This window comes from Ciona robusta, chromosome 6, assembly GCF_009617815.1.
Source record: "Ciona robusta chromosome 6, ASM961781v2".
Taxonomy (NCBI): Eukaryota; Metazoa; Chordata; class Ascidiacea; order Phlebobranchia; family Cionidae; genus Ciona; species Ciona robusta.
In genome coordinates, this window is record NC_143240.1 from 746716 (window position 1) to 767979 (window position 21264).

The window sequence follows — 21264 nt, forward strand, 5'->3', positions numbered from 1 at the left end:
GATTTGCCCACACAACAGAATCTTATATGAAAATGGCCTAAAAGCATGTATATACCATAGAACATCTTAAAAGTAAATTTTAAAAAAAGGAAAAAAACAAATAGGCCCAGTTACAAAATGACCAATACGTACGGCAGCAGACATTTCATTTTCCCTTTACTAACTTAGGCTGTGCAGCTTTTTAATTATTTAAAAGCCAAGAGAAATCAGGCTTTTTTAAACAAATGAAATTACAAACCTTTTTAGGTTTAATCTTTTCTTTTAATAAAAGACACACTAAACAAAATGAAAATAAAAAAATAATGCAGTTGTTTGTGCTATTAAACTTCCTCAGACTTGCAAACTGTCTGCCGTTCTGCATTACAGTAAACCGAAATCAAGGCACGACCGCCCTAAACCTATACACACGTATAAGAACCGGACGCAACTAAAGTCACGAAGAGAATTGACAAACGATTACGTAAATAATCGCGTAGCGCCGTTGTGTGTCGTTGACGTTACGCAGAATATAGTAGGGTGGGAAAAAGATAGGACGCTTTTCATTCTATTTTCCGCCCCATTTGCTAGTAAACAAAGTATATTTACAGAATTATTTTATTGTCAAAAACACGATTAGGAAATATGGAACTTAGGTGACAACGGCATTCAATTTAGAAAAAACGACCTTGTGGGGGGCGGCTAATGTTGAAGTTGCGGGATCGCGCTCCGAAGCCTCGCGACGACGCTGTTCCATCCTGCCCCGACGCACGCGCTATCCGACTCCGCAACGCATTGCACACCGATGTATGACACTTGTACGGCACATCTCAGTTTATTGTACGGTGAAAGTGCGCCATCGAGCTTAGAGACAAAGTGAGAACAGCAGGGTATTGCAAGCCCCGTACTGCCTCCAGTTCAGGAAAGTGAAAGGTTTATATAACGAAAAACACGTGTAGCAAAACAATAAATCATTGGCATGTGGCAATTGCCTCGCCTGGCATACACACAACTGGGTAATTGTTTTATTATCACGATTAGAATGACGGGAAAGTAGATGTTACGAAAGCAGCGAAACTGCATTCCATTCCTGTCATGCTTTTGTTATCGCTATACAACGTTGCTTTATATTCAATCTTTATGCATTAGTGTTAAATTTAGCTATTTTTATATTATTAAATCTGTGCTAGAGCACAATCAACCGCTACAAATACGCCCACACCACACAGAATGGTTTCATATACGTCCGCAATCGCGAGTATTGTTCATTTGTTCCTCATCTTGAAATTGTTTTGTCGCTACTTGACAGGTTCACGACGGTAGACTTGTTGCAAGATTCGCAACTTCTTGTGCTGAGCAGACTAGACTAGGCATAGATGAGGACATTTGATCAAATTTCGCTCACGCTTTCGCAGTGTCGTGCAGGGTATCAGTAGAGTATCAGTACTCGAGCAGCAGATTGTCTGAAAAACAAATTGGAGAGAAAATACTAATGCCATAGAGATTGAATATTCAAATACAATAACGAGCGGGTAAGATAGGTAGAGATAAAACTGGGTTTTAAACGACAAATGGCTTCTGCAGTAACAAGCGAACAATTTACTGTAAGGTAGTGGTTCAGGTATAGGCAGCTGAATCCCTGTGAGTGTGCTAACTCACAATATGCATACAAATATAAGACCAAAGAAGAAATAGACATTCGGGCCATAACATTAATGAAACCCTGCGAGTGTATTAACTCACAATAAGCCTAAAAAATAGGTATAAGAGGGCATTTTGCCATCACTCGTTGGGGGAAAACATTATTTTACCCATCTCAACGGTTATGCTTGTTGGGGTCTTAGTCAGACTCACTTCAACAGTAATAAAGTATAAAGCACATATAACAACTCAACGGTTATGCTAGTTGGAGGTCTTTGTCGGACCCTACTTCAACAGTAATAAAGTATATAGTATTCGGGCCACATAGACTAGTGAAACCCTGTGAGTGGTCAGCTCACAATATGCATAAAGTATAGATAAACAGAAAAAGATTCACCGTTGACTGCAGTTGCCATCGGAAGGATTGTGTCCAGCGGTTCACCAATTGTGGGGGGCGGCTAATGTTGAAGTTGCGGGATCGCGCTCCGAAGCCTCGCGACGACGCTGTTCCATCCTGCCCCGACGCACGCGCTATCCGACTCCGCAACGCATTGCACACCGATGTATGACACTTGTACGGCACATCTCAGTTTATTGTACGGTGAAAGTGCGCCATCGAGCTTAGAGACAAAGTGAGAACAGCAGGGTATTGCAAGCCCCGTACTGCCTCCAGTTCAGGAAAGTGAAAGGTTTATATAACGAAAAACACGTGTAGCAAAACAATAAATCATTGGCATGTGGCAATTGCCTCGCCTGGCATACACACAACTGGGTAATTGTTTTATTATCACGATTAGAATGACGGGAAAGTAGATGTTACGAAAGCAGCGAAACTGCATTCCATTCCTGTCATGCTTTTGTTATCGCTATACAACGTTGCTTTATATTCAATCTTTATGCATTAGTGTTAAATTTAGCTATCTTTATATTATTAAATCTGTGCTAGAGCACAATCAACCGCTACAACCTTCTGGCTTTACTACCAAAAGCACATTTTAGTTAAGGCAACAACTTTGGTATAAACAGCCTTTGTTTTCGAAACAAATCATATCACTTATGTTATGTTTGCAATCATATTTAATTACAAAAAAACATTCTTTTAAAACACTAAATTACCTCAAAGATCTGTAATCAGCAAACCAGTGGAAGCCAAAGCTTTTCCCAGAAAAAATGCTGTAATTATGGTGTACATGCTATCCAAACAAAACCCATGTAAAAATACTCTGTACATATTGCATTCAAAATGAAATTAACAATTTTTAAATGAAAATAACACACTACCATAGAATCTGGATTTCCATACACAGCAAAACAGAGAAATATTTCCAAAAATTGAATTGACGTTTGTAAAACAGTGGTTAAATAAAGTACAAACAAATAAAAATGAATAAGCTCCAGTTGACGGACTGTGAAAAATAAAAATGCATCACAAAGTGTAATTAATATAAACTAAAAATGAGGTTTGATTATGTTGTTAAACTTTAAACATTATGTAATAAAGGTTAGAGAAATGCGTAACAGAAACTTTTGTAAGAAATAAAAATTAAAGTTTGACAGTGTAATTCAAAGTAAAGCAACTATCTCTTCAATAAGATGCTTGTTTTCTTGCAGATACACCTGTGTATCCCATAATAAGTTAAGAAGTATTTCATCATTTGTTTCATTGAGTTGTACCTCATCTTCCATAAATGGGTTAAGTCTAAAGTAACTTGCATCCATAGTTTCACACCTGGAGTGAATACATATTATTAACACAAATAACAACTATATGTATTTTAGGAATAAAAATTATTCAGATTTATACTTTTAAGGCAAGCAAGGACAGTCATTATACCACAGGTGTTTTATTTCATACACCTTATGTCCACTTATGACTCGTTACGAGTTAGTATATGTAACTTAAGCATAGCTGGCGATTTTACCAAGCATGAAGCCCATGAGTGATTACTATTTGAATTTTTGCCCAAAGAAAAACACACGGTACACCCAGAATGGTGACAATACCGAGCCTCGCACCAGTTACCTCTGGTTTAGAGTGAGCGCTTAAACCATTGCGCCAGATAATATTGTACAATCTAAAGAATGAGAAGCACCTGTCTGTACTATGGTATAAATTAAAGCATAATCTTAGGGTGGTAAGAATCTTACCAGGCCTTGGCCCTTTCTACAACATAATCATTGCTTTGACAACATACATCAACCATCATTTGAGCCAACTCAGATCCAGCCAATGCCGTGTTCATCAAGGCTATTGGGCTGCTTGACCAGTTTAAATCCAGGGATCTGAATAAAGAATAAATGTCAATTTGGCGCCTGGCAAAGTGGTTGGGAAAGACACTTAACGACAATTGCTTCAACCCAGTGGTTACTGATGGGGTGTTTAAAATATCAGCCTTGATTCATATATAAAAAATAATCACCCGTAATAAGCAAGTTACATTAAATCTAGGTGTAGCGACCATGCTTATTTTATTCCAACTAAATGTAAATATGTTTTTAACTGTAAGCGTGATTTAACAACTGTTGTTTTGTCACTATATCCTGTCTTTTCTTTAAAATATTTCTAAATCTTCGCTACCGTAATCGAAGAGACAAATAAAAAGTAATTATTATGGTAACTTAACAATAATTATTTAAAGTAATACTATACCTGGCTGTTGTTGTTTTCATTTGCCCCGTTCCAATTGACAAAACCAATCCAATTTTTTTATAATCTCCAGCACCTGTTCGAACAAGCTCCTTGTTATATTTGTGTATTTCTGTCAATGTATCAAGCGTTGGGTTATTTGCAACTAACCCCCCATCTAAATATGGACCCATGGGGCGAAAATAGGTGGGTGCTGCACCACTGCTTCTTGCGGCCTCCCAAAGCAGTTGTTTGAGCGACGAAGTCGCATCACATGTCAATTTCTTCATTTCCGCATCACTCAACTTTTTCGAAAAAGATTTAGTCTTTGAACTTTTTGAAATAGGGTCAGTCAAGCTGTAGTTTCGAAACAAATGCAAATGAATTGGTTTACGATCAGCTAAGGCAGCAGTGATCAACAGTCTTGGACCATGCTGCAAAGATTCCATAGTCGTGTCTTCTCCAAACTCCTTTTTTAAGAAATCCTCCATAGGTTCTGAGTTGTATGGTCTTGATCCGACAAAAACTTTATCTTTAAACCGAAAATACAGTCGTTGCGCCTCAATTGCACTTTTGCCCATCAGCAGAGCCATAGCGAGAAACCCACCAGTACTAGTACCTGATATCCAGTCAAATAAATCTCGGCATTGCTTCCCAGTCTCGCGCTCAATTGCCATTAATATTTGGGACAACACAAGGCCGCGTACACCACCACCATCTAGGCAAAGAACTTTTAATTTTCGATCAAAATTTTGTGAGTTTCTATTCTGAAATGTAGCCTTATCATTGTTCACAGTAGGCGTAGGAGTTTTATGCAGAAGGCCGCCCATACAAGACAACATGTCCATGATAGTATCTTTATTTTGCTTCATACTCCTCATAGCAAGTAGCCCTGGTGTTTCTCCAAAGTCATTCTCAAGCAGGCAGCTTGCCCCAAAAAGCAGCAGCATTTTAACAAGCATAACATGGTCCCCGCTCACAGCCAAGTGCAAAGCTGTATTACCATTCTGCCCTTTACCATTCACATCTGCATCAGCAAGAATGAGAACCACTGCTGCTTCCAATCTCCCTCTAATCACCATGACATGAAGTGGAAGATGCATAGCCCAGCTCCGGACCTCAACTGGCGACTTGTACTCCAAAAGAAGATTAACCGCATCTTGAGACTTGCACCAATGTAATGGTAACCCACCATGTTGAGCACATTCCATTGTAACAAGAGATGGGTAATCTTTCAGCAACAATTCCACAATCTCATTGGAACTGTACTTTAAAGCATAATGTATCGGAAGGCCTAATTTTCCCACCACAAATGGATCAGCTTTATTTTGAAGTAATATTTTACAAAGGTGTAATTTTTTCGCCCTGCAAGCAATATGTAACGGTGTCATTTCTTCTTTATTTAAAGTATTTACAGCCACACCAGATTCTACCGTGCACAGAATCTGTAATATCTCTTTTAAATCCATTGAAACAGCAATATGAAACGGATTGTTTCCATAATCATCTGCTTTGTTCAGAACTGCACCTGCTTCAACCAATTTTTCTACAACCAGTTTAAGTTTCAGCTCACAAGCAAGGTTTAAGGGTGTGGAATGATTTTCACAGGACTGACTGTTTAACCATTGGTTCATTGGGCCCTCTTTCATTTTAACATCACTTAACCCTGCTTCCACCACTATATGCATTGGCGAGCGAATATTATTATTTCGAATCATGTTGCACAGCTTAGAAATTATTGATACCGAAAATTCTTTTTCAGTAGATTGTAAAATAGGCAGCAATTTTTCTTTATATTTCTCGAACACAGAAAGTGCTTCTTTTTTCTTGGATAGTGGTAAATGGAACAGCCTGAAAATTAATCGCTGGCTTGCTTTAGAATCAGGGAACAGAACCAAATCAAAATATTGGTTCACTTTGTGTAGTGCAAGTATGCCATGGGAGTCGGCCATATTTGATCTCTGGTATTCTCCCATATCAGGGATCTGCTTTACAGAATATGGATCTGATATTAATCCTGTAATTTTTTCCAGAAAGTACGCCATTTTTGATCCAGTTATGCTCTACACTTATGCCTTTGAATACAGCAAAAAGAGAGGTTTTATATATAAATAAACTGAGTTTTTAAGCAGGTGTGCTATTTTTGATTGACCGAAAGTGGTCATATATAAACATTGGAAGTTGGAACTAATAAGTTTATAAACATTACAAGGGAAATTCATTTTTCGTTTGTATAACGTGCATATAAATGGACCTAGTATAAAAGAATTGGTAAAGAAAAAGAAATTTATCTGATTGAATATGTATATAAATACCCATCATACTATACTCAATAAACAGATATACATAAATCAATTTTTCTAATCCATTTTTTAAAACACCTTTTTGTTTACATTGACAACTAAGCCATCATAAGCTGCAATTACTGGGCCTGAAAAGTCAGTTCTAGTCTCAGTTTCCAAAATTTCAGTAGTTTGGTCATCTGGTTCAACATCGTGCGTAAGAGGATGTTTATATCTTTGACTTACATGAGTTAAAACTATTTTTTGGGCTCCAATTGCATTTGCAAATTGTGCAACCATTGCGGGTGTAGAATGCCCATTTGCAATACAGCGGTCTTGCTGGCAATTCTCATTAGTAGCTTCATGTATTAACAAAGTACAGTTATTGCAAATTCCCCTCATATGCAATGAATCGCATGTATCTTGTAAAACAGCCACCTTTTTTCCAGACTGTACAGGCCCAACAAAATCTTCTGGTTTTAAAATGCGTCCATCTTCTAAAGTAATTTCTTCACCATTTTTAATCCTCCCAAATAAGGGCCCTTTAGGTACCCCATATTCGATTAATTTTGCATTATTTAGTTTCCCAGGCTTGTCGCACTCCGTAAAAACAAACCCAAAGCTGGGAATCCTATGTTTCAACCCACCAGCAACTACAGTCATATTTTTATTAGAGCACAGAGGCCAACACTTCATAACTTCATCATAAAAAATAGCGCGCCCAAAACCCTCTTCACAAAAATGAAGACACCCTTTTGCTGTGTGTTCTGGATCCCACATATTCCAATCTGGATCTCCAGGCTTCCACCCATCATACTGTATACGGTTGGGCACAATCTCATGCACAACATACTTAAATGTTAAAACTGACCTAGAAAGATTTAATGCTTCCCTTAAAAAGCGACGCAACCCAAGTGGCCCATATATTTCTACCAATTTAAGGTTTGAGACCATTTTCTCTGAAAAAATTGTGTCCAAATTCCCGTCTTCTGTTGGTTTTAACGCCATAGAAATAGTACATAACAACCCAGGAAGGCCAAACATATGATCTCCGTGTAAATGGGTGATAAAAATTTTAGAAATTTGGCCGGGCCGAATGGTTTTTAGTTTCATGATTTGAGTTTGGGTTCCTTCACCACAATCTATCAACCACACATCCCCCTCGTAGCGTATAGCAAGCGCTGAAGCCCCACGACATGGGGTAGGATATCCAGAACCGGTGCCCAAAAACGCTACGTCCATTTCCTAAAAAACTTGTGAAGGTTTATTTGAATAAAATGCACATCTCACGATTCTGATTCAAATATTTTTCACATGAATGTTTTCTTTAAAAATCAATGTGTTATGTTATTGCAAACATGTTTAAACTGATACATCTAACAGCTTTACTTTAAACAGTTACACAACAAAAGTTATTTGCATAGTTTTATAACCGCATTTTTAAACTATATATACACGAATAAATCTCCAAAAAGCCTAAAGTCATAGCGTAAAACCACAATGTAGCCACGCCTTAGACCGACATATAGTTTACTACGAACTGGTGACACTGCAAAATGTTGGTACTACTTAAAACTTTCAGGTTGTTTAATGAAAAACGTTTTTCAAATGGGGAATACCCCATTGTACAACTATGATAAAAACGTTTTCAAAATTACACGCTTTTGGTATTATATATTTGTGTACAAACCTAGAAAGTATGTATAAATTGTGATTTATTTTTCAATTTAAAAATGTTAACAACTGAATTTGAAGTTGGATGTATGTTGGTGTGTTCTCCAATACAGCTTTCCATACTCCGTTTTTCTATAAACTTACCTTTTTTCTTCCATACTCTCATTTAAAAAACGAGAGAGAAAACGAAAAAGTTTTTTAAAACATTCACATGGCATTTATATACAATATGGATTCTACACTCTGATGTGGAATTGTATCGTTTAGTTAAAACTTGAGATAAATATGATCAAGTTACAACGGTTTTTGATATCCACAATGCAAAATATGCGCATTAAGGGTAAGTTAGTATAATCATTTATTGCTAAACACCGTGTATAGGCGTACTAAATAAATAAAATGAATTTCACTTATTTATTCTTGCGTGGCGGGGCAAGGTAATAACACGAGTGTTTTATGGATGAAAATTTGGATAACCAATTATAAGTAATGACCGTTAAGTGTCTGCATACTTGTCTCAGGGTAGCAGCATCAAGCCTTGAACCCTGTGTTATCTAGTTAAAAGACAGATGCTCTATAAATCTTTTAACTGTGCCATGGCACTTAATAGTAAAAATAATGTCCAGCGTACAGGCACTGGTTAGACCTGCCTCCTACCCAGAGGGTACAGATCACAGGTACCATTAATTGTGGGTGTAAGTGTGGTAGGGCAAGAAAATTGATCCTAATTGCTTTAAACCAGTGGTAACTAATGGGTTGTCTAAATTGTCAGCCGTACAAAAAAATCAGTCCATAAAGTTACATACATGTTAACCCATCAGCTGGCACGAGGTGTATAAAACAGAACATTCTTTTAAAACCACATGCGTTTTCCTACTACGCGATGATAAAGCAACTTTATTCATTCATTTTTTCCTTTTTTACAAGATTGTGTTCAACCAAGTTGTCACGTGATGCAAACTCGAATGAAAAGTTCTCGAAAAAGAGGAAGAATGCGCGGCGGCCATAAACCGATGCCCGTGCCTCCAGAGAGACTGGAATGGAGTCAGTTTGATGCCTTGGATAAGAAACAGCCACGTGTTGAGCTAAAAGGCATGCCATTACTAGAAGAGTAAGTGCTAAAATTCGTGTAGAATTTATTTTGAGTTTTATGGAACTACGAGTTGAGCTGAAAAGCATGTCATTGTTAGAAAAGTAAGTGCTAAAATTTGTGTGAAATTTATTTAAAATTTTTTGGGTAAATTTGGAAAAAAAAGTTATTACAGCTGGACAGTTTCTAAAATGAATTTCTTTTAAAGTTAAACAATAAATGAAAAACTAAGTTACCACATATGTTTGTACGTTTGTGGGTGATTGTTCTGTGGTGATGATAATTTGAACAACCATTTTAGCCACTGGGTTGGTAAAATTACTGGTAATTGTCCTACCCAAGGACACACATGCCAACAATAGTAGCATTATCAAGCCTTGAACTTAGTAACCTCTGGTTTAGAGGCTAAAACGTAAAACCACTGATTTATGGTGACACTGTTGTCTGTTACATCATATAAATTGGGGTAGCCCATAAATACATCAAATAAATTACTGATATTAAACTAAAGGCTAATGATTTAATTTATAAGCTTTATAAGCTAAACCCTAAACTGCGACAGTATTAATACAATTATTAAATAAATTAACGAAATATTAAACTAGATCTGAAAAATCTGGTAAAAGCACGGATGCACGAGTGTTAAAAGTATTATCCCTTGAATTTGGAAATCAAAAAGACTTGGAAAAAGCAAAAGTATTAGAATATGGGAAACATCTGCAAAGACATCCTAATGATTTTGATTCACCAGAAATGCAAGGTATTATTTTAGTGTATGTATATACTCGGTACATTAGCGTACAGAAAATTTCGGAAACCTGGCTTAGGGCAAAGTTAGTATAGACCAAGTTAGGAAACGGATTGTAAAACAACGAGTCTTGTTATCCACTGTCTCGCGTCTATGACGTCATAGTCGCCACCATTACGGAGCCCACGGCATAGCATTTTATCATTGCTGGGTGCTGTTTTTCGTTTAAATATTGCGATTTTTTAAAAACCAAGCACTTCTGCGCGTAAAAATGGCTTTCTACTAATGTTATACCTTATCACAATAATAAACCTCACAAAAATAATCAACTTTTATTGAACACTCAATTGATTCAAGAGTAAAAAAACAGAAAATATCAAGTTTACTAACCAAAAACATAAAAGAACGTGTTTAAAATATAAAAACGCATAACATTACCATAAACTGGTGTATCTAGCTGCAGTTTTGCATGTAAATTGCCGTGATTTTACTTTTTGGCTCACAAACTCAACGCGTATACCCGGCAACGAAACTTAAGGTATCTGTGTAAAATTTGCCTAATATCGAAGTGACATTGAGGAAAACAATACTGAGTTACTATTTTTGTTCCTTTGCTTGAATTAGTAAGCTACCTTTTCTGCGTTCCGGGTCTTTATGAAATCGGAAAACGCGAACACCTTATCTGCTAGTACTTAAGCAGTTTGGAGCTGCATGTCCACCAATGTTGGATAATAAATGTAGTAAAGAATGGCTCTGTAGGTTCGTAGGTATGATCATATATTATTATGTAAACTAAGCTGATTGCTGCTAGTCTTAATCGCCAACGTAAAGTACCCTGTTAAACCACACTGTACGCCGAAAACCAGTCAAAATACTAATTTACTCCACATTAAATCCTAGATTTAATATTATATAACAAGATTTATATTAGAAATTATATTTTATATGTTAAAACAACCGCTATACGTGTTTTTTAGCTTTGTATCGCTTACAAGAACTAAATGAACACATGCCGACCATGCATTTGTATAGGCGATTCACGCTCTGTGGGCTCCGTAATGGCGGACACGAGCGCCGTTTCCTAACTTGGTCTATACTAACTTTGGCTTAGGGTACGCAGTATGAATGAGTAAACGACTTTTGTCTCTTTTGTAACGAAATTGAAAATCAGTAAAACTTACAAAAGCTGGTAGTAACGGAAGAACGACAGTCGTTATAATTATAGCACACTTATTGTTAAACACAAGTACAACACTTTTTCAATATAAAAGGCGGTACTGTTATACCTTACAAACAGTATATATATTTATGTTTGTATTTAGCAGCCGTATTTCTTAATTAATTCTTTTCCTTAATTGTTTTTTATCCATAGCATGATTTTAACAAATGATATTTTTTTAAAACAAATTTTCTGGCATAATAATTTTTACGTATATTTTATTATAAACCAATGTTTCGTACTGGTCAGGTCTGTTTATTTTAGTTTAAATATTTTAATAAATACTTTTTAACAGTTGCACAACTGACAGTGCACATACGAACCATTCAAGAGCATTATGTCAGAATATTTAGACAGGTAATTGTACAATCCTATTTTTTTTCAATGATTTAATTTACACTAAAATAAATCATTGGTTTAACCTGTTTTTCATAAATTGTACCTAATTTTTAAATATATATATATATTATATATTTTTTTAAAGTTATAATTTTTTAATATATATTTTTAAAGTTTAAATTAATTTGTACATGTATTAGCAGATACTATTCTATAAGTGTAGGGCCCCATTTTTTACAGAATATTTTTAATTTTTCTGCAATCTTTTATTTAGGACAAAAAACTACCTGGAGCTGTGAAAAAGATGGTTGAAAGAAGAAATGACCTTCTTGATTTCCTCCATTTATATCGATTTGAAACGTACACTAAAGTTTTGAAATTATTTAAAATTAAGTAAGTTTAAAAAGGGGGATAACTTTCACATTTTTCTTTAGGTTTTGGTGCCTATATGTCTAATATATTTATTTCTCTTCAAGACATAAACTGCCTCCACTGGAGACAAGGATCAGATCTGAGCTCATTGATAAAGTGACGGACATGAGGATCAGAGCATTCGCCGAGAGCAGGAGAGTCAAATTTGAGGAAGAGGAACGGAAAAGACAACTCTCTGAATTGAAGCAACATCTTAAAGAACAAAGAACAGTTGATAAATGAAAAAGACAAAGTTGCAACAGCGTGATATGATTTTAAACTCAATATACAGTAGGGTGGGGAAGATGGGACACCATTTCAATCCATTTTCTCGTCCCATTTGGTAGTAAACATAGAACATTCAAAGAATTATAAAACCGTATCATCACGACCCCTAAAGACCCTCGTTAATTGTTTAAAATAGAATCTGGATATTAAGGTGTCCCGTCTTCCCCACCCCTCTATATTGTTTTTTTTTTATCAAACTAGAAATATGTGGCTATTTTTAACAATGCGCTGGGTATAAAAATCCTGTCTTCTGTTTACAAATAAATGTGAATAAAAATAAATTTGTTTGAAGTGGGGTGTCATGTTTTAAAATGTCGGTTGTTAGAACAAGGCTTCTTAAACTGGGCGATGTAGGAACTGGTGTGTCATTAAGCATACATAGTATGGAAAATTTAACTTACTAAAGCTTGGCAATGTATTTTATGTTGTGAGAAAATGTCGGTTGTTAGAACAAGGCTTTTTAAACTGGGTGATGTAGGAACTGGTGTGTCATTAAGCATACATAGTATGGAAAATTTAACTTACTAAAGCTTGGCAATGTATTTTATGTTGTGAAAATTCCACAAAACAATTTGTGTGTGTCACAAACAGTTAGAGGATCCAAATGCAAAGGCACCAGTATGTTAACTTGTGCTATAAAAAAAATCATAAAAAGTATTTAGATTAATAAAAAGTTTATAAAATGAATATAAAGGCCTTAGCAAACCGTACAAAGAGTAACAAGCTTCAAGGCAACTCCAGTTGTTATCACAAAAATGCCCTGTAACTTAAAATACATTGCATATTGGATAAAACAGATAAGGTGTAGCGATCACGCTTATTTTCTTTCAACTAAATGTAAATATGTTTTAACCTGTAAGCGTGTTTTAACAATAATTGTTTTGTCGCTACATCCTGTTTTTTTTCGTTTAAAATATTTCAAAATTTTCAGTACCGTAATCGGAGAGAAAAATAAAGTTATTGTTGTTCATCAAGCAATAAACCCCAAATCTTACAAGACTTAACCAGTATAACCACTAAACTATTGCGCCAAATACAAGTGGGTAAATGGTAGACAAAAGCAGCAAACGTTTTTGGTAATTATTTTATTAAAAAAAAGATTTTCAAAATTTAAATCATGATATCTTTTTATCAACAGCTTCGATTCGTTTTTGGTTCAATTTCATTTCTTTTATTATTTCTTCTTTCATTTGCCTCGTGTCATAATGTTTACATATATCATACTGCAAATGTCCGTGGCCCCTTTTCTCTCTGTTATAAAATGGATGAATGAATCTTATTTATCCTCACATGACTAGGCAACAACAGTAGTTATAACATCGGTTTTCTGTTTCACACAGTTGATTTTTTTAAGTTTAGCTGACAATTTGGACAACCTATTAGTGACCACTAGATTGGAGCAATTGCTGTTAACTGACTTGTGGTGCCAGTCGTTTTTGTTAGCACAAAATTATCTGGACGACATGCATTCAACAATCTATATCTCAAAAGTCTTTTGACAAAACCACCATAACATAATTTAATAAGCTTACTGCATGACTTTTTGTTCCATAAAATCTTCTTGAACAAAATATTCTTCAAGATATGCATTGTATGGGCGTGGCCATGCTTTATGATAGTTGTAATTCCATAGTTCAAATTTCTTCATTTTGACTTTACCCTATTATTTTAATGACTTACAATTTATTTTAATGAGTTATTTTAGTTGGTTATAAATATTACTCTTATAGTTTTTATGTTATTAAAAGTCTAATGATGCCAAATTTTGGTTAAAATATATATATGTATCTTTAGTATTTAGTGGGTTGGTAAGATAGTTCATATTTTCATTGTTTTTATCATTCCATTTGGTAGTAAACAAAGAATATTTACAGAATTATATAACCATATCATCACAAATCTAAAGTAGCGTTTTAATTGTTTATGGGACATTATTTTCTAATGATATCCATCCTATCCTAACCTACTATATTTTATACACACTAATTGACTGGCACATATTTTAGATATTTTTCCTCACATAGCAGGGTAATGACAGTCATTTTTATAACAGGATAGTGTTAAAGTTTCATACACCTTGTGCTGTGCCAGCTTACGAGTTACTTCGTATATCACAGGTGTTCTGTTTTATACACCTTCCGCGCTTACAAGATACCATGTATGTAACTTTGTGCGTCAATGAACAAGCCATCAGTAACCACAGGGTTAAAACAATTGCAGTTAATTCTTTGCTTAAAAAAACACACACGACCACAAAAGTAGCAGCGACAAGCCTTGAACCAATGGCCTCTGGTCTTTAATCTAAAAATACATGATGTTTACACACCTTAAACACAGGTAATTCTTCTGTAGGAGGCAGTGGAGCTTCAGCTGGCATATCAAAACTTATGGTACAATAATCAGGGTCTGCATCTCGTAAGTAACGTAAGTCAGTATCTAGCCATTTCTCCAACCTTAAGACCTGGGTAATGAATAAATGAATTTTTGATATTTATATTTTCTTTCATGCACAATGAAGTACAAAAGTTATAGCATGAGTTTTATACACCTCATACCTGCTTACAGGTACTCTGAATCCCAGCATCTTAATTTGAATGTCCATTTTATTGAAATTAAAGTTTATTTGCCATGCAGCGAGGATTTTTTATGGTTAAGGTTTCAATAAAATACCTTACTCTGTAGTTTATATTATATAGTAGGGTGGGGGAAAATGGGACACCGTTTATTCTATTTCTCGTCCTATTTTGTAGTAAACAAAGACAATTCAAAGAATTATAAAACCGTATCCTCACGACTCCCATAGATCGTTGTTAATTGTTTAAAACACGATCAGGATATTTGAATGTTATGTGCTAAAGGTGTCCCGTCTTCACCCACCTTACTTTATATATGCTAATTTTATGTCAGTGACTCACAAGATCAGTTTTGGGAAACATATTATGCCTGGTATAGCAGCAGCACAAATTCTTTGTTTACTATAATGAATAATTCAGTCTTAATGCAAACGCTTTACACTGTACTGTATATGAGCAAACTTGTAAAGCCAGTACTAGCTATAAACCTTACACTTAACTGCTAACTGTTATTTACACAAAGCAAGGAAGTATGTGGAAACAGGATCATAAGGGGTCGTTAAGGTTTAGAAATGTCAGTCGTAAATTGTGGTCATTAATTTAAAGTACGATTGAGCAGATTTTTTCATATGAATAAGGTCCTACAGCAAGGCACAGCGTAAAAACTGCACCTATCTCTAATCTAGAGGTAATGGGTTCACGACTCGTCGCTACTACCATTGTGGGGCCCAGTTATGCATACACTGACACGCACGTCCTAGTTAAGCATACACTGACACGCACGTCCTAGTTAAGCATGCACTGAAATATGTAATGCAACTTACTTCATATTTTAACATCACTGGGCTGTAGAGTTGATATACTATTTCAATGCCTTCCCCTTCAACAATATTTCGAAGCAAAAACTTGCAGCCGAGTCCGAAACCATCGCGATATAAACAACGACCAACAAACCTGTTAAAAAAAACAATTATATATAGAATTAAAAAGCAGTATTTAAAGCTATGAATGAATGTAACTTACTTCATCCTCGCATGGTCGGAAAACGACAGTCGTTTCATACACCTTGTGCCTGCTTACGAGTTACCAAGTATGTTCATGGGCATAAATAGTAAAAAAATGACCGACAATCGCCGTGAGGCACTTAATTAGTAGCCTATTACCCTTTTGTTGCTATTTTAGTATTAACAACTAAATAAAAATACGACTAAAAAACTGACAAAAGCATGCACAATGCACAAACAAAAGAACTATGCAGTAACCTTCTTTGAATTAAAAATGCTTTAAAGGTTATTATCATTTAAGTTAAAATACGCCTATTTTTTGCCCTGATGTTATTTTGTGTGTGATTATTTTTGGGTCACTGCTACATTATACTGACCTTGATTGTTGACCTGCAGCGTGCTGATCATACACTGTAACTGCGAGAATTGAGCCAGGATAAAACTCTGGAATATTCACAACATTTCTGCGCCTCAAACAATCCATTCTCTCCAAGCGATATTTTAGTTTATTTCTATGCCATTCTGGCCGCACTAGTGGAGGAATGTATTCGGAACTGAAAAGTTTTGGGTCTTCTCTGCCCTGGAGATGAATAATAATGAATGTCACTTATTTGTAACTGTGTGGTAGGCAATGTTGCAAGTTATAACACAGATGTTCTGTTTCATACACCTCATGTTGGCTTAAAAGTACCGCATTGTAACTTTATGATTCATTTTCTGTATCGCTGAAAACCTGGACAATCAAATACAGATAACGAAGTTGGAGCAAAAATATTTAGAAATCTTTCCCAAGCAGACATAAGTTCACATTACAAGCAGCTTCGAGCCTTGAACACGATATCTTCTAGTTAAGACTATTGCTTTAGCCTAGGCACCACATGGCCAAAGGTAGTAAAAAAATTTGCTAAATTTAAAACATAGTCTATTATATAGTAGGGTGGGAGAAGATGGGACACCTTTAGCAAATATTATAATATCCAAATATCCTGATTGTGTTTTAAAGAATTAACAACGGTCTATGAGAATCGTGAGAATACAGTTTCCTAATTTTTTGAATGTTCTTTGTTTACTATCAAATGGGACGAGAAAATAGAATAAAAAGTGTCCCATCTGCCCCACCCTACTATACTTATTAAATTATCTTAATATTAATGATTAGTCATTTATTTATTAGTTGGTAGTCTACATTTTAAACTCACAGGAACAAAGGAGGTTTTCGAATCGTCAGATTTTAAAGTTGGGCGTTTCGGTTGAACAAATGAAGAAGAAAATCTTTTCAAAACATTCCGACATCGCATGGATATGATGTTAACAGCTGAAACAAAAGTGGACAAAGTTTTAAGCTACTAATTTATCTTTATGTGATGGTGGAGCAATGGAAGTCAATATAACATAAGTGAATGCCATATTTTTACTCGCCTTGCCCGCTTACCAGTTAACCATTTTTGTTTGTGGGTGATTTTTCTCTGTATGACCAAGAATTTGGACAACCCATTAGTGATCACTGAGTTGGAGCAATTAATGTTAAGTGTCTTGCCCAAAAGTCATATTATACAGCATACACCCAGAACAGTTGTGGGTTTGGCAACCACGCTTTTATTTGAAACTTTTACTCCCAGGCAGTTGTTACCGTTAGTTTTTAACGACTGTCGTTTTTCTGCTATTTTTTTCTCTTCGTTGTTTTATTTAATTTGATTTTTGTTACCATATTTGCAGAGAAATTATTATTATGTATATATATACAAAGTAGGATGGGGAAAACGGGACACCTTTAGGCTTTAGCACATAATATCTAAATATATTTATCATAATTTAAACAATTAAAAACAGTCTATTGGAGACACGAAGATATGGTTTCATAATTCTTTAAATGTTCTTTGTTTACTACCAAATGGGACGGGAAAATAGAAAGAAAAGGTGTCCCATCTTCCCCCACCCTACTATATATAAATATGGTTGTACTTACTTTCTGTTCCATGATAATTTAAACAACGTACAGCAGGTGTAAGAATCCTTATTGACATTATTATACAGAAATACCTTTTTAGAAATACCAATGCATCTGAAAATGAAAATATGATCAATTGCTCAAGTGAATAATCATTCATGGGCGTATCATGTATCACCAAAATCTATCACGCGTGAAAAGTAGAAAAAGTATCAGGTTATAAATTGAGGTTATTTTGCAATATTTATGTTTCTAATTCACCTTGATTAAGATACTAACAGCAAGTAATGTATTGGATTAAGACTATTTAGACAAAAATTTTAGTTACATAAATATGTAATGCACGATTTGCATAAATTTCCATAATGGTAATGGAGTATACAACATGTGAAATATAGCAATTCATCGTGACTATACTATAAAGCCTTAATGCAAAGAAGATATATACAAACAAACATAATATGTACCATTTCATGTCTTTGGAAATAAAACAGTAACACATGATATGTGGTACAATAAATTATACACGTTTTTTATTTGATTTTTTCTTAATTTCCAACACAACCCAGAAAAAAAAATCGAAAAATAAATGTTTTTACATAACAAACTGATAGAGTACTGTGGGGTAAGATGGGACACCTTTAGCACATAATATCTAAATATCCTGATCGTGTTTTAAACAATTAACAACGGTCCATGGCAGTCGTGATGATACGGTTTTATAATTCTTTGAAAGTTCTCTGTTTACGACCAAATGGGACAACAAAATTAAATGAAACGGTGTCCCATCTTCCCCCACCCTACTATTATAATGTTTTATGTTTCTAAACCACTTTACACACGCAGCATGCCCTGTTACAGTATAGTTTTACCACTTTTACAAACACTGTGATAATGTAATGATACAATAACATTTTACAAACTTATAAGCTAAAAACCAGAAGATTATTATTATTCGGAAAATTATACAATTATTTAAAAATGGCAATAAATGAATTAAGCCTTTGTTCAAATTGCAATTTAAAACATGTCAAATAAAGTATGGTATTGCACAATTGTTTTTTTACAAACATAAACACAAAATTACTATCTCTGATTAAAATAGAAACCTAAAATAACCATAAATTTAACCCAAATGCTACTCGCTACTTGCCGGTTATCTATTTAAACTATCTACACACAAATATATTGCATCGTAACCATTTTTCTCAAGATTTATAAAGAATCTAAAACATTAATATGGCATTGATAATTGATAAATATAATTTCTCTTCTGTAGGGAGGCAAGGCACTCCTGGGGACCTGGTATTAAAGGCAGAATTGGCCTATTACCAATCAAAACAAAATACTGGTCCGTATTTCTTCTTATAGACAGAGTTGGCCCATTACCAATAAACAAAATTACTTGTCCATATTCCTCCTTCTAATAGACAAAGATTGCACCACAGTAGGGTCAGCAAGGGTGCTTATATCTCCAAGGTCATCAACTTGACCAGCCGCAACTTTTCGAAGAATCCTCCTCATAATTTTCCCAGACCTCGTTTTCGGAAGACCCTCCGTAACCAGCATCTGTGATGGGACAGCAAATGATGCAATACGCTCACGGACCAATCCCTGAAGCTCTTTCACTAGCGTTTCATGATCACGTGAGAAGTTTTCTTTCACGGTCACGAACGCGAACGCTTCTTCTCCTTTCACAGCATGAGGTACCCCTACGACAGCAGCTTCAGCTACATCCGGATGTTCATCTAAAACATCTTCAACTTCCGCTGTTCCGAGTCGATGTCCACTGATGTTAAGAACGTCATCCATTCTCCCCGTGATGTGAATGAATCCCTCTTCGTCCCGCTTCGCCCCGTCTCCGGAAAAATAATGTCCCGGAAACGGCCGATAATAGGTATCCATAAACCTTTCATGGTCACCGTAAATAGTCCTAGCCATTCCAGGCCATGGATTTTTAATACATAAAGCGCCTTCATTTACCCCCTGCAAGTCCTCTTGCTCTGAGCCTAAAATTGCCGGCTGAATTCCAAAGAATGCCCTCATAGGCGCTGCCGGTATAATCTTATCATTAGGTCCAGAGGGTCTAGGTGTTACAGCAATGCCCCCTGTTTCAGTTTGCCACCATGTATCTACTACATCACATTTTCCATCCCCCACAACATTATGATACCACTCCCAAGCTTCATGGTTGATAGGTTCGCCCACACTACCCAAAACTTTTAAAGAAGACCGGTCATATTTTTTCACAAATGAATCCCCATAGCGTAACAGTAACCTTATAGCTGTAGGTGCCCCATAAAACTGGTTAATTTTCAGTCGTTCGACCATTTCCCAATACCTGCCAGGGTCTGGATATGTGGGTATACTTTCAAATAATACAGTAGTTGCCCCATTAGACAGTGGGCCATAAACCACATAACTATGGCCTGTTATCCACCCTATATCAGCAACACAGCCGAAAATGTCCCCATCATGATAATCGAACACATACTTTTGAGTCATGCTTGCATAGAGTAAGTACCCAGCTTGAGTATGCACTATTCCCTTAGGTTTTCCGGTACTACCAGATGTGTAGAGCATAAACAGTAAATCTTCACTATCCATAACCTCTGGGGTAAAATTTTCCGAAGCTGTTTTCATTGCAGCGTCTAAGTCAATATCCAAATTAGTTTTCGGGGCGTTTTCGCCGGTTCTTTTCGAAACAAAGACTCTTTTAACGGATGGGCATTTTTGCACTGCGGCATCGACAGTTTTTTTCAGCTCAATAACTTTTCCACCTCTTACACCTTGATCTGTAGTGAGTATAGTTTCCACTCCTGCGTCCTGTATTCTCTGAGCTAAAGCATCTGCACTGAACCCAGCAAAGACAACACTATGCACAGCACCTATGCGTGTACAAGCTAGCATAGCAGCCACAGCAATAGGGGATACAGGCATATAGATTGCCACCCTGTCACCGCGCTTTACTCCACTGTCTTTCAAGCAATTTGAAATTTTACAAACCATCGCCAAAAGCTGTGAGTATGTGACTTTTTCAGTGTTGCCAGGCTCATCTTTTTCCCATATTAAAGCCACTTTATCTGGGTGTTTTGCAGCGTGACGGTCAACACAGTTAACACTGACATTTAATTTTCCGCCATCAAACCATTTAATGTTACCAGAATTCATATCACAGTCTGACACCTGTGAAAATGGCTTATACCAGTCCAAACGAGTTTTGGCGAGTTCCCCCCAAAAATCGTCTGAATTGTTGACCGAAAATTTGTACAAATCTTCATAAGTCTTCACTCCTTTAAATTTAGCAGATTCTGGCATAGCAGTTGTTAGTGGGACGCCATTTTTCAACACATAGCTGCTAGTGTGTATTGAAGGCAAAGTTTTGCAAAATTTTGCACTGCGATGCAGCCTTAATATCAGATTCATATTATGACTAAATTCTTAA

General features: G+C 35.8%; 5 protein-coding genes across 5 annotated transcripts; 1 reads left to right on the forward strand and 4 right to left on the reverse strand.

Annotated features, from left to right (window-relative positions):
• Window positions 1-580: 580 nt before the first annotated feature.
• LOC149734644 (85/88 kDa calcium-independent phospholipase A2-like) lies at window positions 581-6288 on the reverse strand. The gene is made up of 4 exons (XM_089879886.1): window positions 4268-6288; window positions 3766-3900; window positions 2585-3346; window positions 581-664 (listed from the first exon to the last, which is right to left on the reverse strand). Exons 1-3 carry the CDS (start codon window positions 6286-6288, stop codon window positions 3181-3183), a joined length of 2322 nt encoding a protein of 773 aa, XP_089736012.1. The 3' UTR covers window positions 581-664; window positions 2585-3180.
• A 30-nt stretch (window positions 6289-6318) lies between these two features.
• LOC149734645 (zinc phosphodiesterase ELAC protein 1-like) lies at window positions 6319-8249 on the reverse strand. The gene has a single exon (XM_089879899.1). It carries the CDS (start codon window positions 7765-7767, stop codon window positions 6616-6618), a length of 1152 nt encoding a protein of 383 aa, XP_089736025.1. The 5' UTR covers window positions 7768-8249; the 3' UTR covers window positions 6319-6615.
• Window positions 8250-8380: 131 nt separating this feature from the next.
• LOC149734646 (small ribosomal subunit protein uS15m-like) lies at window positions 8381-12585 on the forward strand. Its single transcript, XM_089879901.1, has 6 exons — window positions 8381-8539; window positions 9127-9310; window positions 9895-10049; window positions 11552-11613; window positions 11870-11988; window positions 12072-12585. Exons 1-6 carry the CDS (start codon window positions 8485-8487, stop codon window positions 12247-12249), a joined length of 753 nt encoding a protein of 250 aa, XP_089736027.1. The 5' UTR covers window positions 8381-8484; the 3' UTR covers window positions 12250-12585.
• Window positions 12586-13361: 776 nt separating this feature from the next.
• On the reverse strand, window positions 13362-18026 carry LOC149734647 (large ribosomal subunit protein bL19m-like). The gene is made up of 7 exons (XM_089879900.1): window positions 17838-18026; window positions 17071-17186; window positions 16249-16451; window positions 15692-15821; window positions 14621-14755; window positions 13827-13954; window positions 13362-13545 (listed from the first exon to the last, which is right to left on the reverse strand). The coding sequence occupies exons 1-7, from the start codon at window positions 17977-17979 to the stop codon at window positions 13410-13412; spliced, it is 990 nt and encodes a 329-aa protein (XP_089736026.1). The 5' UTR covers window positions 17980-18026; the 3' UTR covers window positions 13362-13409.
• Window positions 17933-21247, reverse strand: LOC149734648 (acetyl-coenzyme A synthetase 2-like, mitochondrial). The gene has a single exon (XM_089879888.1). The coding sequence runs from the start codon at window positions 21243-21245 to the stop codon at window positions 19221-19223; it is 2025 nt and encodes a 674-aa protein (XP_089736014.1). The 5' UTR covers window positions 21246-21247; the 3' UTR covers window positions 17933-19220.
• Between the last annotated feature and the right edge of the window lie 17 nt (window positions 21248-21264).